This window comes from Neofelis nebulosa, chromosome 5, assembly GCF_028018385.1.
Source record: "Neofelis nebulosa isolate mNeoNeb1 chromosome 5, mNeoNeb1.pri, whole genome shotgun sequence".
In the NCBI taxonomy this organism is placed as follows: Eukaryota; Metazoa; Chordata; class Mammalia; order Carnivora; family Felidae; genus Neofelis; species Neofelis nebulosa.
In genome coordinates, this window is record NC_080786.1 from 128,519,473 (window position 1) to 128,536,977 (window position 17,505).

The 17,505-nt window shown below is 36.2% G+C and overlaps 1 protein-coding gene across 18 annotated transcripts in view; it reads right to left on the reverse strand.

The window, feature by feature from the left end:
* The window catches only part of ROBO2 (roundabout guidance receptor 2), a 609,497-nt gene that overhangs the window by 27,078 nt on the left and 564,914 nt on the right, over nucleotides 1–17,505 (reverse strand). For all 18 annotated transcript variants that reach the window (XM_058731736.1, XM_058731730.1, XM_058731733.1 and 15 more), the window contains 2 exons: nucleotides 15,031–15,187; nucleotides 3,173–3,433 (listed from right to left, as the gene is read on the reverse strand). In XM_058731736.1, the coding sequence (XP_058587719.1) occupies nucleotides 3,173–3,433; nucleotides 15,031–15,187 (418 nt within the window). The remainder of the gene's footprint in view (nucleotides 1–3,172; nucleotides 3,434–15,030; nucleotides 15,188–17,505) is intronic.

Below are 17,505 nucleotides of genomic sequence, written 5' to 3' on the forward strand. Positions count from 1 at the left end.
TTCGTCCAGAATTTATTTAACATCCCTCTCCCAAATGCATTCTTGAACTGGCAACCAACTCCAATGTTAGAAACATTATAAATTTTTCAATGGAAAAAAACCCTTAAGATATTAGTTCCAGAAGCCACCTCAATATCATCAAGTCCACATCTTTAACTTAATGGGTCAGGGATATGAGGTCCCAAGTCATCATCTGACATTCATTATAGCTCATTTATGTAAAAATCAGAAAGTTTCTTAACTACCAATGCAGAATATCTTGAGTGTTGATGATGACATCCTGTAAATGTTGCCTCAAATTCTGTTTGTGAATCAAGAATGGACTGAGTCAAGTCATGAGCAAGAGAATACAAGGTGATATTTACATATATGATTCCTTCTCTAATGGTGTGCACTTTGGTCCTGGAAGGTACCAAATAAACTGACATTCTAGTCTTACATCATTGCTGACACCTCTTGAATGGAACAAATATACATTAATGTAAAAAAAAAAACCATATTTCTTGAATTCAGCAGAATTAGGAGATAAACTAAAATAGGAAGAGGGTGCAAAACATTTACAAATATCTTCTAGTGACAAGCACTGTGCTATGCACTACATGGGTCAATATATACAGAGTCCCTGGAGGTGGATCCTAGGAATTATTATTTCTTAAATATTTCTCCTGTGATGTTGATGTACAGCTCAGATGAGGAGCATATTCCATTCCTGAAGGGTGAGATCCTGTGTGAGTACATAGAGGTTCATAACTTTTACATAGGAAGTCAGCAATGACACTCTGAAGGATTGTTGGACTGAACAGAAACATACTCAGAAAAGAAACAGTGTTTTCCCTATGGGTACTTGGAGCAGGTAAAGAAGAACTAGTTTGTTCACTCATTTAGCATATATCTGTGCAACACTCACTAAGGGTAGTGCTCTTCTAAGGGTGGAAATACAGCAGTGAACAATTTAAGTGAAAACCCAAGCTCTTCTGAATAGCAGCTATATTACAGCTAGATACTGTACTTAGTCTTGTATATGAGGAAACTCATTAAATTCTTTTTTTTAAAGATGTTATTTTTAGTAATCTCTAACATCCAATGTGGGGCTCGAACTCATAACCTCGAGATCAAGAGTCACATGCTCTACTGACTAAGCCAGGAAGAACTCATTTAATTCTCACACAATATGATGTGTAATAAAGAATTTGACCTTGCCCAAAGAAAAGCTAGGCTTTTGTCGTGTGTTCCAGGGAGATAATCTCTAAGTTCTAGAATATCCTACCTGATAGAAGTGTCTTGTTCACCTGGTAATCTTAGGCTTTTCCAGAGAGTCCAATAATGTGATTTATGGTAGGGGCTTTTAGTCACATGGTATCAGTTTGCCTTCTGGAGGAGCTAGAGACTGAAGTCAGCCATGCAGATAGCTAACAATGTCTATGACAAAGGTGCAAGAAAGACCATGAAGCTCAAGGTTCACGTGAGTTTCCTTGGTTGGTAATACTCCATGCATATTGTCACACGTTGTTGGTGGGAAAGTAATGCTTTCCACAACTCCTTTGGGAGAGGGCGACTGGAAGCTCTACCTTTGGAACCTTCCCAGACTCTGTCCTGTGCATCTCTTCTCTTGGCTGATTTTAACCTGTATCTTTTCAATATAATAGACCGTAACTTTCAGTATAATGGCATTCAGTGAGTTTTATAGTTCTTTCTAGTGAATTACTGAAACCAAGTGGTCTTAGAGACTATGCTCTTACATTGTATATGAGCTAATTGGTATTATCATCATCATTTTACAAATGGGAGACTGAAGCACAGAAATGTTAAGTTGCTCAGTGTCATATAGCTTGTAAGTAGTGACAGTGCTACTTGTCCCAACCTCAACTGCCCTCAGTCAAATCCCCGATCAGGCAATCTGGAATATCTGAGAGTGGGGACTACATATCAATATATTTTAAGGTTATCCAGGTGAAATGCAGATGAATTTGGGAACACCTAAGCTATAATCTGTGTCTTAAATTACTGAAGTACATGGCCACATTAAACTGAAGGAAATCCTCTGGCTCTTAAAGCAGTCGGCTTCAACTTAAATAGTGGTATTTTATGAAGCAGCCTGATGCAAAATAATACTGTTTAACAGATTTGCTTTGACCTTTGAAAACATATCTGATGATTGAGAAAAAAATGTTTAAAAACCTCTGGTTCTAAGAAAAGATCCTATGCTCATAAGAAGCTTTAAATAATACTCTTGGTTTTAGTATCTCTTTGTACATTTTGCTGTATTTTTTAAAATAAATAGTTCAACACTGAGAATGAGATATATCTCATTATCAACTATCCCAGTAACTAAGACTGTCAAAAAAAGCAAATACTATTTCATAAAAAATTAACTTCAAGTACATCGTGGAAATCAACAGAAGATAATCAGAGGTATGTCACTGAGATTTCATTTTCAAGAGTCAGACTTATATGTCACTATTTGAGAGAAGAGAGCACACATAAAAAACAAAACAGAACAAACAAACAAAAAAAAACACGATTGTACAAAATTGTGAGAGCCGGTCCCACTCGTATTTTTTCCATGCTTGCACAGGATATCTAAGTAGATTGCCATCAATACCTAAGGAAAGGTTATGGGTTGATTAGAAAAAAGGAATTTGGTTATTCTAGGTTTTATTTTTTAATGCACTTACTGTTACTAATATTGCTGTTTTTTCTTCCTGTCTCATTTTATTCAGCCCAAGGATCTTTGAAAAACTGACCATATGTGATTTGTAGAAGCTTACATTTACATATTCATGACCACATACAGAATTAATCACAGGCACTTTGAACAATCCAAAAGGAGCCTTATATTGTAGCACTGGAAGTGAGTTCAAGGATAAGCTAATCGAAGCTAAACTGTAAATCAGAAAAGATTCTGGTGTAGCCAAAAGCACTTTAGCATGCAATTCAGCAGATCTGAATTCTTGCTCCGGGTCACTCCTTAACCAGTTATATGACTTTGATCCAGTTATTTAACATTTTCTTGGTCAATTTCTTTACGCAGATGATAGAGGAAATGCAAAGAAGAATTTCTAACCTCAGCTGTATAGTTATATGAGAACTCCTTATGAATTTCTTGCAAAAGAACACCTCCTCTGTCCCTGTGCTGAAGGCATGGGTCTCCTGACCTAACAAGAATACATACCATGTTTGCTTTGCTATATCAAACTGATAGGCTCTGGTCAGCTCGTCCAGGTGAGCCTGCAGCATGGGCTGCATCTCTTCCCGTGGGGATGGAGTGAGGGTTGCAGTGGACTGCTGTCCAAAGGAAATAGCAGGCGAAGAAGCCACGCCTCGGACTGGAGGTGTCGGGACACGATCATCATCTTCTTCCAGTTCATCTTCCATACCCTGGTGTAAGTATGTTTGCACGGGTAATGGCGGACACCAGCTATCGCTGTCATAACTGAAATCAAGTGAGAAAATATAAACTCTATCAACACATACATCCATATACACATACACACAATCATACTGGCAATAAATAACAACCACCATGGGAACAACAGCACCTAAAACGTTCTCTCGGTTTATTTTGTCCTGATTTCAGTTTGTTGGTGGGACCATGGTAAATGACCTGGCTGTTATCTTAATTTCTACTCCCAATTACTACTGCTATCTCAATATCTCAATCTATTCTTACAAGATCTTATTAGCTAATTGTTACCCCACAGTTACAAAAGGCAATAACTTCCTAACAAACTTACTCATGTGGAAAAGCCAAATTGCTAATTACAGACAATTAATGAATTAATTTAGTGCCTTAGTGCTTGTAGATTTAACTACTTTCTTCTCCTGTTCATCCCTGTGTACGCCAATATTGATCATCAAAGAAGTGTCTGAGAATTTTACTTTTATTCTAGATCTATGCTAACCTTTCACTCCACATGACATGTCAGTCTTTAAGACTTTGTGCTACGAAATGGATTCAATGGCCCTTTGATGCTCCTGATTTTCTAACTTCCTCAGTAAAAACTCATGCTTGCCTGTATCTATAAAACAGACGTTCAAAAGCTAGCCTGCAAAAATACATATTAAAAAGAAAAATAACAACTTCTAAAGAGAGTATTTTTTTAGGGACTCTGGTAAGGGAATATAGAAAATTAGCCCAAAAAGTTTTCATTGTGACACAACATCAGTGGCATTTCTATTTGTCCCTTCTCCATATACTATCATTTTCATAAATCAGAAAGATCCCAGTATGCTTTAAAAAGGAGACTTAAGAATGGGATAAATAATATTATTGAATAAAATATGTATTGAATGTAATATTATTGAATGTCCTATAAATTCCACTTCTACTGAATCTTTCTCCAATACTTCACCTCTACTTTCATAATCACAGATCAGAATCCTTCTGATGTGAACTAGCTCATTAACTTGCTTTCCTAGTCTCCTGGGATTTCATCTCCGTCTCTTCTATCCTATCTTCCATGCAGACAATGGGATTATATTTCTAAAATCTTCATTCACATTATACCTAGGCTTTGAATTATTGAGTGATTATCACTATTATAAAAAAAGTTCAAATTCAATAGGAGGGACAAAAAAAAAAAAAACACCCTTTCCCATCTGATCAACCTATCTTTCTACCTATTTCCCCAACATCAGCCTACTGTATATTTTTTTCTAAACTCTGGGCCTGTATATGACTATTCTCAAATCATCTGCCTGTGAGTTCCAGTTCTTCCTTCAGGTTCAGTTCAAATGTTGTCACTTTTATGAGGTATTCTCTGCCTCTGCCATATGTAATTGATTGCAACTCCAAAATACTTACATTGTGGTACTCCCCATATTATATTGGGATTACTTGTTTCATGTCTATTTTCTCCTACTATTCTACGAGCTCTTTAAACTTAGAGCTCCATCATTTTCAACTTTGGATTTCTAGCACCTGATACAGTATCTACCATATAGAAGTTTCATTAAAGAAACTAAAAATAGATGACTATTACAAGTGTATATATGTAGTCTTGACCTCCCTAACAAATCCTGACTTGTAAATGTCTAGATGATTCTCGAATATTTTTACTCAAGTGTCTTCATGTACCTTTTAAAGCTGAATTTATTAAAAAAAAAAAAAAACTACACATGGATGTTTCTAGCAGCTTTATTCATAATTGCCAAAACTTAGAAGCAATCAAAATCTCCTTCAGTAGGTGAATGGATAAACTGTGACAAAACTCATCCATAGGCAGGGCGCCTGGGTGGCGCAGTCGGTTAAGCGTCCGACTTCAGCCAGGTCACGATCTCGCGGTCCGTGAGTTCGAGCCCCGCGTCAGGCTCTGGGCTGATGGCTCGGAGCCTGGAGCCTGTTTCCGATTCTGTGTCTCCCTCTCTCTCTGCCCCTCCCCCATTCATGCTCTGTCTCTCTCTGTCCCAAAAATAAATAAAAAAACGTTGAAAAAAAATTAAAAAAAAAAACTCATCCATAGGCAAAATTTGAAAATTTTCCAAATAACGGAATATTATTCAGTGTCAAAAAGACATGAACTATCAAGCCATGAAAAGAATTAATGGAAAATTATATACACATTACTAAGTGAAGGAAGCCAATCAGCAAAGGCTATGTACTGTATAATTCCAAGTATATGACATTTTGGAAAAGGCAAGACTATGGAGACGGTGAAAAGATCAGAGGTTGCCAGAAGTTAAGGGAAGGGAGGGATGAATAGGTGGAGAATGAAGGATTTTTTGACAATGAAACTGCTCTCTATGATATGATAACGGTAGATGCATCTCAGTGTACATTTGTCCAAGCACACAGAATATACAACTCTAAGAATGAATCCTAATGCAAACCATGGACATTGGGTGATACTGATATATCAATGTAGGTTCATCAATTTAACAGTGTATCACTTTAGAGGGAAACATGGATAGTGACTGAGGTTATGCATCTCTGGGGGTAGGGGGTATAGGGGAAATCTCTGTACTTTTTGCTCAGTTTTGTAGTTAACCTAAATCTGATCTGACAAATAAAGTCTATTTAAAAAATCCTTGAATCGATAATCCATGTACTTGATAACCATGTGCTAGGTAACTGCATCTACTTACAGAGCATGCAATCCGGTGGGGCAGACTGATACTAAGCAAATAATCAACAGTGCCAAGTACTATAGAAACAGGGAGGAGGGAGAGTGAAACTAGTTTTGGGGTAGGACAAGGCTATGCAGACCACAGGAAAAGGGGATATTCTAAGTAACACATTTGGTGGCCCAGAGAAAGAGAAAAGATAACAATATTTGAAGAACTCACATAGTTCCCTAACTGGTAAGAGCTGGAAAATAAAGGGAGTTGCCCAGAGATGCGGCAGGAGAGGTGAGGATGTGCCAGATCATGCAGGGCCTCATCAGTCCTGAGAAGGACTGTAGGTGATGGATAGTTATCCTGAGAGGTTTTTTTACCGGGAATAATATCAGCTTTAGCTGCCAATTTACCTCTTTTGTTGAGGTTACCTCAATAATCTACCTCAGTGAGTTGTAAACTGAAGACCTTGTTTGGACGCCCTGTTACACTCTGATAGGAATATCCCTTCAAAATATTGTTTATATTGTAGTATAAACAGGCACACTTAAATATGTTACAGACAACAATTTTTGTTTTGTATTAGGAAATTCCATTGGTTAAATTTGTATTCCCATCTATTGACTAGGTAAGTACTTCTCTGACCTGAAAAAAATACACTGCTCCAAAACGATGCCATTTTGATCTGTTTTATATGTTGGAGATCAGAGTTAGATTTCATTAAAAAAAAAAAAAGGTTCTTTTGTGTACAAAGTTTGCAACCCAAGGCCCCAGCTGGATTCAGTGCTTCCGGTTTTTCCCATCCACTAATCAATCCTTCACACCACTTACAAATTGGTCTATGAAATCATGAGAATTGTTTGAATAAAATATTCATTTCTGTTTATTCTGTTCTGTCCATTATATACATCTAAGCCTCAATCTTTTTAGATGGGTTTTCCAGTTTCTCAACGAGAATCTCCTACTAAAAATAAACTGGTTTCTTTCTTCTCCTATTCCTTCTACCGCTCTTTCTCCTCCTCCTCCTTATTATTATTTTTTTAAATATACTTTTCCATTCTGGTCTATTAGTTTAAAGAATTCAACTTATTTTGAATAAGCTGAACTCCTCCAATTTCATCTACCTTAATCTTACGGATCCTTCAAGCCACAGGCTATATCCCATATTTTTATAAAGATTGCCCTGATAAGGCCAACTAGCACTGATATATTACTCTTCTGAACTTGAACTGACATTTTTGCACATTTACTTGGAAATTGATTATGCACAATGTTATGCCATTTCCAACATTGGTTTATTTAACTATTGTCTAATTTATTTTAGAATTTAACCTTGCACATGTTGATAGTGTCTTTTCCTCAAGTGGATTTATGCTATATTAAAATTATGGCATTGAATTACTTCTGTTTGGCCACACCTGCCATAATACTTTAAAAATAGTAGATGATAAGCCTATTTACTGATTTGAAATGAAAACACATAAATTGATTCATTAATAAAAATACTCATGATGTTCAATGACATGGATAGAGGTACACAGCATAATGCAAGTATAATGAAGTAAGTCAGTCAGAGAAAGATAAATGCCATATGATTTCACTCATATGTGGAATTCAAGAAACAAAACAAATGAGCAAAGGGAAGAAAGAAAGGAGAGAAAGAGACGAACCAAGAAACACTCTTAGTTGTAGAGAACAAACTGATGGTTACCAGAGGGGAGGTGCATGGGGATATGGGTGAAATTGGTGATGTAGATTAAGGCGTGCACTTGTGATGAGCACTAGGTGTTGAATGGAATTGTTGAGTCAGTATATTGTACATCTGAAACTAAAATTACATTATATGTTAATTATATTGAAATTTAAAAAACAGGATGTTTAGGTTTCTTTTATTAACTTAATATTTGACTTTAAATGGTATATTATAAAGTCAAACAAAAATATATATAAGAATCCTAAAAAAAAAAAAAAAAAGGACAAAAATGAAACACCTGCCCATTTTCAAGTATGAAAGGTGAGTGCTATTATACTTCATCCATAGTTATAATTAAATTTACTTCAGGGGTGCCTGGGTGGCTCAGTTGGTTGAGTTACAACTTCAGCTCAGGTCATGATCTCACAGTCTGTGAGTTCAAGCCCCGAGATGGGCTCTGTGCTGACAGCTCAGAGCTTAGAGCCTGCTTCAGATTCTGTGTCTCCCTCTCTCTCTGCCCCTCCCCTGCTCATGCTCTGTCTCTGTCTCTCTCTCTCTCTCTCAAAAATAAATAAACATTAAAAAAAATTTACTCCATAAAATATCACATTTTTTTTGTTCTGTAAGTTAGGGCATGTATTTCCTTTGTTTACGTTGGCTTATTGCAAGGGATTTCCTACATTTGAATAAATAAAGATCATGTTTATATATTCAATCTTTAATTATTCTCTAAAATTACCCTACTTCATAAGTAGTAAACTATCCTTGCTGCTAATAATCTAAAGAGAACAAACATAGGGGCACTTGTACCCCAATGTTTATAGCAGCGCTCTCAACAATAGCCAAATTATGGAAAGAGCCTAAGTGTCCATCAACTGATGAATGGATAAAGAAATTGTGGTTTATATACACAATGGAATACTACGTGGCAATGAGAAAGAATGAAATATGGCCTTTTGTAGCAACGTGGATGGAACTGGAGAGTGTGATGCTAAGTGAAATAAGCCATACAGAGAAAGACAGATACCATATGGTTTCACTCTTATGTGGATCCTGAGAAACGTAACAGAAACCCATGGGGGAGGGGAAGGAAAAAAAAAAAAAGAGGTTAGAGTGGGAGAGAGCCAAAGCATAAGAGACTGTTAAAAACTGAGAACAAACTGAGGGTTGATGGGGGGTGGGAGGGAGGGGAGGGTGGGTGATGGGTATTGAGGAGGGCACCTTTTGGGATGAGCACTGGGTGTTGTATGGAAACCAATTTGACCATAAATTTCATATATTAAAAAAAAAATAAAGAGAACATACATGAGGAATGAAAATATGTAGACAGCATAAGAGAAACAAGAAATAATGTTATATGTATCATATGTTAAGTTTACATAGAAAAAAATTGTAATTAGTTGCACTCAACTCATTTTTTTGTTATTCAAATACCATCAGGCAAAAGAGAGCCTAACCAAAAATTATACAAACACATTGCATAATGTATTAAATGACTAAAATATTTTCCAGTAGCTCTTAAATAGAATGGGTGCTTATCATCACTTTCAGTCTTTTCTACAAAGGTAATCTAGAACGGGTGAGAGCAAACTCCACCAATGCAAAACATAGGCAAAACTGAATATGGGATTCATCTCAGAGGTTTGAGCAAGAAGACAAAAATAGAGAGATGAGGATAAAAGAAAGACTGGGAGAAGGATGTGGCAGAAGAGATGAAAGAAATTTGGGACACAGAGCACATGATGTAGCAGGGAGGGCTTTTCACCATCTCTGAGGTATCCATATCTTAATCCATTCCAGAGCAACAAATGCTAGGTGTCAGGCCATTTCTGAAGGGCAAGGAAGTAACAAATGATTCTATAAAGGTTATCAAAAGTGTAGCTTTGTTTTTAGTATTTTCTTCACATTTACAGATATATATCTTATTTGAGTGATGGAATTTCAACTTTTCCTAGCAGTAGCATAAAGAAGATTGTGAAAATGCTCCTGATGCCAAACTAATGGTCTTTTGGGCCAACCATTCCTAGAAAAGATTTGTTTTGTTTTGTTTTGTTTTTTGTTTGTATGTTTGGTTTTTTACTTATTTATTGTCAGTGAAGTAAGAGGCATCAAATTATCTGTCTTGCCTGGGAAATAATGAGAAAGATGACAACAAATCAATGTTGCATGTGAACTAACTAGTTAAAGGCCAGATACAAATACCGAATTACTAATAAAAATACAATACAGTTCAACACCCGCAAAAGCTTGCCAATCTCTAATTGTAGCTACAAAGAGAAGCATCAGATTTCTATTGAATTCTTACTGAATTCTTCCTGGCATCATATGAATGCATTAAAAATACATTATATTTATAGCTAAGGGTGAATATATCGTGATACATTTTTATCAAGCCGAGAGGGGTATATCGATGACAGAACATTTACCAGTTTTGTTATCAGACTCCCTATATGACATACAACTCTCCACAATTGGCCTTAGGACACCTCTTCAGATTATCTCCTACTATGAATATTTCAAACTCAACAAATCTCATACCAGTTGCTGAAGGATACACACAAGCAATTAGAACGCAATGTGATGTAGTACTGACTACAATAGAGGAGGAAGCTTAAGGAATAAGAAAATTAAGGAAAGGCAAGTAACCTTAACTAGAGTAGGATGGGGTTTTGAAGGAAGAGTGGGAAGTACTGAAGGAAAACTAATGGGGCTATTCATTTTCATTCTCATCTTTTATTTCTATTTTTTCCCCTTTGGCTACAGAAAATTCTCTCCATCTGCACAGCAAATGGTGACATTAATAACATTTAGTTGTAATCGTTTGTTAACAGTTTATTCTGGAATCTAGGCTACTTTAGGTTAGGGACCACTTCTTGTTATCTTTGCTCCTTTTGCTTCAGAAAGCTCAGAGCTGGCATCCAGCAACCACCTAACTTGGGTACAATTATTTGTGAATAAATGATTCAAGATTCACCTCAACACTGAACTATCAGATTGCTCCAACTTTACCTGGTATACTTGGTTATCCTTTCCTGAATGCAAATTATTATTTTGTATACATTGCTCATCTAGGGCTTATCATGCAAAATAGTGTGTGTGTGTGTGTGTGTGTGTGTGTGTGTGTTCTGTTATCTACCTACCACTCCTGTGACTCCCTGGATCAGAGATGAGATCTTCCTGAATAACTGTGTGTTTGTTTCTTTCATTTCTGTTGCGTTTCTTCCTGACACTGGCTTTAGCACTTGTTATGTACTTGAAAAAAAATGTGTGTTGAATAAGTTCTCAATTATGATATATTAAAAACAACAAAAATAAAAACTATGTATCTCCATAAGAAATAGAGTTGCAGAATTCTTTTTTTTTTAATTTTTTTAACATTTATTTATTTTTGAGACAGAGACAGAGCATGAACAGGGGAGGGGCAGAGAAAGAGGGAGACACAGAATCCGAAACAGGCTCCAGGCTCCGAGCTGTCAGCACAGAGCCTGACGCGGGGCTCGAAGCCACGGACCGTGAGATCATGACCTGAGCCGAAGTCGGACGCTTAACCGACTGAGCCACCCAGGCGCCCCAAGAATTCTTGATTGTTAAAATAAAAATTATTAAAAACCAAGAGGTGACATCTACACTTTTTGTTGTTTGTGTTTCAAGAAAACCTTGGGGCACCTGGATGGCTTAATCTGTTAAACATCTGACTTTGATCTCAACTCAGCTCATGATCTTACAGTTGGTGCAATCATGCCCCACATCAGTCTCTGTGCTGATAGCACAAAGCCGGCTTGGGATTCTTTCTCTCTCTGCCCTTCCACCACTGGTTCTCTCTCTGTCTCAATCTCTCTCAAAATAAATAAAAACACCTAAGAAAATAAAAACTCTTAAACCTATATGAATTTCAAAATAAGCCATAAAAAATTCTATAGAAGAACTCACTATAAAATGTTCAATGTTAATATCACGAATAGCAGATTATAAAATAATCTAGGAAGTCTTTAAAAATCTTTCCTTTTCAATATTAGAAAACAAAAAAGTATAAATAGTATATCAAGAAATGGGCAAAGTCATCACTAATCTACTAATTTTAATTTACTCTTGTCATATTGATTTTAAATGTGTTGTCATCACCAACAATTGAAAGAAGAACTTTGAAATATTAACCTTTGAAAAATTAAGTCCAGGAATAAGAAAATTGAATTCTTCTGTCAGTTTATTGACAGATTAGACTTTATTATTTTTGTTAAGAGTGATAATTTTTATTTTAGGAAATACTAGGTACTTAACACAAATAACTCAAAGGTTCTTGAAAACCAAACTATAAGCTACAAAGACTTTTGAGTAGATATAATCAAAATATATATTTCTTTACCTATCTAAAGTATCCAGTGGATTTTTATAAATCTTTTACAAAAATGGGATGCCTGGGTGGCTTAGTCGGTTAAGTGTCCGACTTCAGCTCAGGTCACGACCTCACGTTCGAGAGTTTGAGCCCCGCGTCGGGACCTGTGCTGACAGTTCAGAGGCTGGAGCCTGCCTCGGATTCTGTGTCTCCCTCTCTCTCTGCCCCTTCCCTGATTGCACTATTTCTCTCGCGCGCTCTCAAAAATATATAAACATTTAAAAAAACTTTTTTAAGAATTTTTACAAAAAAAAGATTTTATAATATCATACACCCTGACTAAATATTAAAATAATTTGGGTAGGAATGCCTCTATATTTTATAGCTTGATATTCAGAAAATAATTTATGTCAAAAAATAAAAGTCTTCGGCAATATGTAATAATTCATTCATCAAATGAATATTTCTAATTCTACTGCTGGGCAGTAAAATCAAGTGAGACATTTAGCATTTATTTGGAACAAATAGTTTTATTTCAATGGGTAATAGCTATCATAGTCTATTTTTAAGTGGACTTAGTGGGAAAAGAAAAAAAAAGATTTCAAATTACCTACAATATTCATGTGATCTGAGTTCAAAATTTTATGTTTATGCATGTTTGTCAGTACTATTTACTCTTCCCAATTCACAAATTCTATTTTCCCATTTCCTGAATACAGCCTTAAAATGAAGATTCTTGAGTCCTGGATAATCTCCTCTTGTGGAAAGTACATCTTTTTTTTTTTTTTTCTTTGACAGGCTCCTGTGACCTGGGCACATTTACATTATTGATATGTATTGCATAAGATCGTGTGCAAAAGTTAACTTTTTAAAAAGTCAGAGAAAATTTATTTCCTATTTTGAATGTGAACTTTTTAAAAATGTAAAATAATAATGATATGTATATAAATGGGAATTATAATCCTACAGAAGCAAGTAAAGCCCTTTTTGAGGAAGAGAAAGATGTAGAGAATGAAATATAGAGAAGTATGTATATGAATACATAAGTGTGTGTGTGTGTGTGTGTGTGTGTGTGTGTGTGTACATGCGTATCTACCTACATCTCTGTGTATAATGTATATATATTTATATATATGTAGTATATATGTATTATGCAATCAAGAAAAGGTAAATGAGGTATTTTGAAGGAAGCAAATGCTGTGACATAGAATGTTCCAATTAAGAAAATTAATTTGGAGATATCTAAGATAGCAATCTGGAGTTACCTAAGATAGCACTTATTTAAAAAAAAAAGGACAGGGCACCTGGATGGCTTAGTCAGTTACGTGTCTGACTCTGGATTTTTGCTCAGGTCATGATCTTATGGTTCCTGAGTCAAGCCCCACATCAGTCTCTGTGCCTGCAGTCTCAGAGCCTGCTTGGGATTCTCTTTCTCTCTCTCTCTCTCTCTCTTTCTCTCTCTTTGTAGCTCACCCCCCACTTGTGTGCTCTTTCTCTAGCTCTCTCAAAATGAATACATAAACTTAAAAAAAAAATTAGAAAAGAAAGAAAAGGAGGGCATCTAAGGTGTCTCAATCAGTTTAGCATCCAACTCTTGATTTGAGCTTGATTTCAACTCTTGATCTCATGATTCATTAGATCGAGCCCCACCTCAAGCTCTGCTAAAGATTCTCTCTCTCTCTCTTTCTTTCTGGAGGAAGTGTATGAGAAGACTAGGAATTGTGAAACTAAAGCATCTGTTTCAAAGGCATATGAAGGGGCACCTGAGTGGCTTATTCAGGTGAGTGTCCGACCCTTGATTTCAGCTCAGGTCATGATCTCATGGTTTGTGGGATTGAGCCCTGTTTGGGATCCTGTGCTGACAAGCATGGAGCCTTCCTGGGATTCTCTCCCTCACTGTCTGCCCCACCCCTGCTCTCTCTTTCTCTCTCTTTCATGCATGTGAGCACATGCACTCTCTTAAAATAAATAAACTTTTAAAAAATAAAAAGAAAAGGAAATGAAGCAAAAAAAAAATTGTGCTGTGATCTTTACAAAAAACAAGACAGGGAATAAAACATTATTCAAATAAACCGAGGTGTCTTAATATCTAAATATGTTTAAATTAAAAAAAACAACTTGGAAAAAGAAAAGCTGCCTTATTCTGCATTTTTCAGTTTCAGTCAAAAGCAGTAGTAACCTGGGAATTGTGAGGAAGACGGAGCAGTTAGAATTATTAAAATAGAAAAAAAAAAAGACTGAGTATATTTCTCCTCACTTGCTCTTTTATTAGAGAATAAAAAGTATCAATGTCTTTCTGCTTTAAACTCAATTAACACTTAACAGAGGCGAACTAACTCTTGAGACATATTTGGGAAAGAATAAGGAAACTGGTCACATTTAAAGGCCCTTGAAGGAAATTTTCTAACTTAAGAGAGGTTTTGTTACAGAATGTGCAGTGGCTTGAACCTCTTTCATGTTCCAGCCCTTAAATTCCCATCAAAGCCGATGATTAAATTCTCTACAATTACACCATGTGATGGAGCTCAACAGTAGGTGCTCTGCTATGGCCAGACGAGTCATTAGAAAGCTGTGAGAGATGATGAAGCAGGTTATTTTAATTCCCTTTTCAACCCTGCTCAGGAGTGGCTCTTTAGTTCACAGAGCTGTGGACATTTGCTTTCAAACTAACAAGCAATATTATAAATGGAGGCTGCATTATCATGATTGCAGACAATCTAAGGCACTTGACGGCCAAGGATTCTAGGTTCTCAATATGTGCTGTGTTGTATTTATCAGCTAAAATACAGAGATGGTGCAAACAACAGAAGTGCGGTTGTGGGGAGGGCAATGAACAGGGTGGGAAGGGGGCAGGGAAAAAAGTAAGAGAATCCCAGATAAAGACAAAGAAAACACAATACGGAGAAGAGGAATGCCCTGGGCATTCTGTTGGTATAGAAGACAATTTTACCCATTTTCTTGCTGTTCCACTGCGTAGTGTTCCAGCTCTGTGCCAGGAAGGGGCTGGACCGGGGGAGGAGGTAGAGGAACATTGGCCCAGGTCGATCCATTGTTTTTCTGAGGTTTAGAAGAGTTTTTAGTTTTCTTCTTTTTTCCACCTTTCCCACCTGCAAGTAATAATGCATTTATTCAGATATACCAAATATCAGAAGAAACACAGTCATTGGGTGGGAAGATGGATTTATGTTTTTGAAACACCACAATGAGTATATTACATTTGTTAAACGCCATAAACAATGAATTGATCTAATCAGAAAATGTTTTTATAAATCGCTCAACATTATATTGTGTCTTTCCCAATGCATGAACTACAGTGCTGAATAAACCAAAAACATGGGTCCTGTAGCAAAAGCACACTTATTGATTTATTCATGTCTGCTGCCTCTATGTTTTCATTGTTAGACAAAATAACGGGCCATAACAAATTCTTCCAAATGTCAGATTTTAGTGCGTTCATAATGCTCTTTTGCATAATCTCTCTCAGTGGAAAATGCAGTGTCTAAGGATACAGGCTAAACTTTTCCATTAGAATTTACTTAATTAATCCAAGAGAGTACAGTTTTCTCTCAAAAGTGACTGATAAAAATCAATCAAATATAATCTGGGTACTTATAAATCTTTCACAATGAGAAGTTTTATAGAATTTTAAACTAACGAATGGCGTACTTATTTTTGCTTATAGTGAGAGTAGTTCCCAGATGTTTTAAGCATAGCATTTTCTAAAATTCCAAAAAGAGGGGAAAAATTAATGAAAATGCAGTGATCAGTTTCACTACTATTGTTAATACAAATTAGTTCATGCACAAAACACGAGCAAAAAATGACTTGGCAGCGTGTGAACCAAATCTGGAATTACTGGAGCTGAATGAAATATAAAAATCAAATTCATCATCTGTATAGTGTCATAGTTTTCACTCTTCCAAAATTGAAGTAAATCAAATTTCTTCCTAGATGTGTCATGGTTGATTGTAAGAATAAGTACTTCTGCAGCAGCATAACAAAGGATATTGTTCAATAGAATGCAAGTAGCTTTCTTCACTCCTACTATGGCTATAGTTATATTTCCAAAAATAATGGTATTGACCCCTTGGGCTTCATCTTTCTGGACCTGAAAGCTGTGAGCATCAAATACTTGCAGCAGGGCTCTCAATAGACAGACATAGTACCAGAAGTTCCATCTCCTTTCTTCAACCAACTGTTAATCTGCATCAGCAACTGGCATCAGCTAGTTGATGATCAGCTAGTGGCATCAGCCAACTCAGAAAATTATGTCATTCAGTAATGACTTATCGGAGTGCCAGAAGGTAATGTAGCTGGTAAGCTGGGCAGAGACACTGTTGCCAATGATGGAAGGATGTCTGTTTCCTATGTCATGAGCACAGATTTAAAAGCTCATCCCTACAGACAGAATGCTTTCTTCCTTCCTTTCACTTCCTGTCCTGGGCAAAAGGAGAGGTATTTAAGAGAAAGAACAGCAGGTATCTTCTGTTTTGAGTATAACAGCTTAATCTGGGGTTGAAGACTAATTTTTCATGTATCTGTATAAATTACTCAATAGATATCACTTTGATTTATATCTGTAAAACAGATACAAATTTCCTATTTCTTTGGGGTATTTTGAGGGTTGAAAGAGACACAGCATGTAAAGGGCTCAGATTGTACAGAAAGCTCAATAAATGCCACTTATTATTACTCTATTTCATTTCCTCTGTCTTAGAGCAAACATGGTTCTACCCATTCCTACAGCCTTTGTCAAGCCCGACTTCTCCAACCCCAATGAGTATCCCATAAATAGTCCGACTCTCAGAATAAAAATAATGAAGTTGCTTAAATATGTCTATACTTGATCTAAGTCTATAATTTTTGTGTTTAAGATGGATGAGCCTTGACCCTTTGTTTCCTGATCGTGCACCAAAATCACAAACCAGGATCATATCTTTTGTGTAGTCTCAGAATTATATTTTAATAATTAAAAGAGGAATGGGTCGGGCTATGTGTTTTTAGTGGCTTTTCCCCTAGTTGGGCACCCTTTATTCCTTATATATTTATATGTGTACATTCGTTCCTTCACTCTTCACTTCACGGCACTTTAGAAAACGTTATATGATCACCACCAGAACTGAATGACACAAATAGGGAAGTTCTTACATCTCCAGAAGCAAATTCTATAACAGTAAACTTAATTCGACTAAACTGAAAGGGAATAATCACTTTACTCTTCACCTCCAAAAGAATGCTTTCTATCACCAATTTAAATAATTTTGTATTCAAATGTAGATGAAATAGTTAATAGATGATGAAACAGAGTTCTTTCTGAGTGTTATTTGGTCCATATTGACACAGTAGGACAAAAAAAAAAAAAAAAGAATGCAGCAGCTTTACTAGAAATTACTATTTCTGGAGTCTGAACCCAACTCTGCTGAGT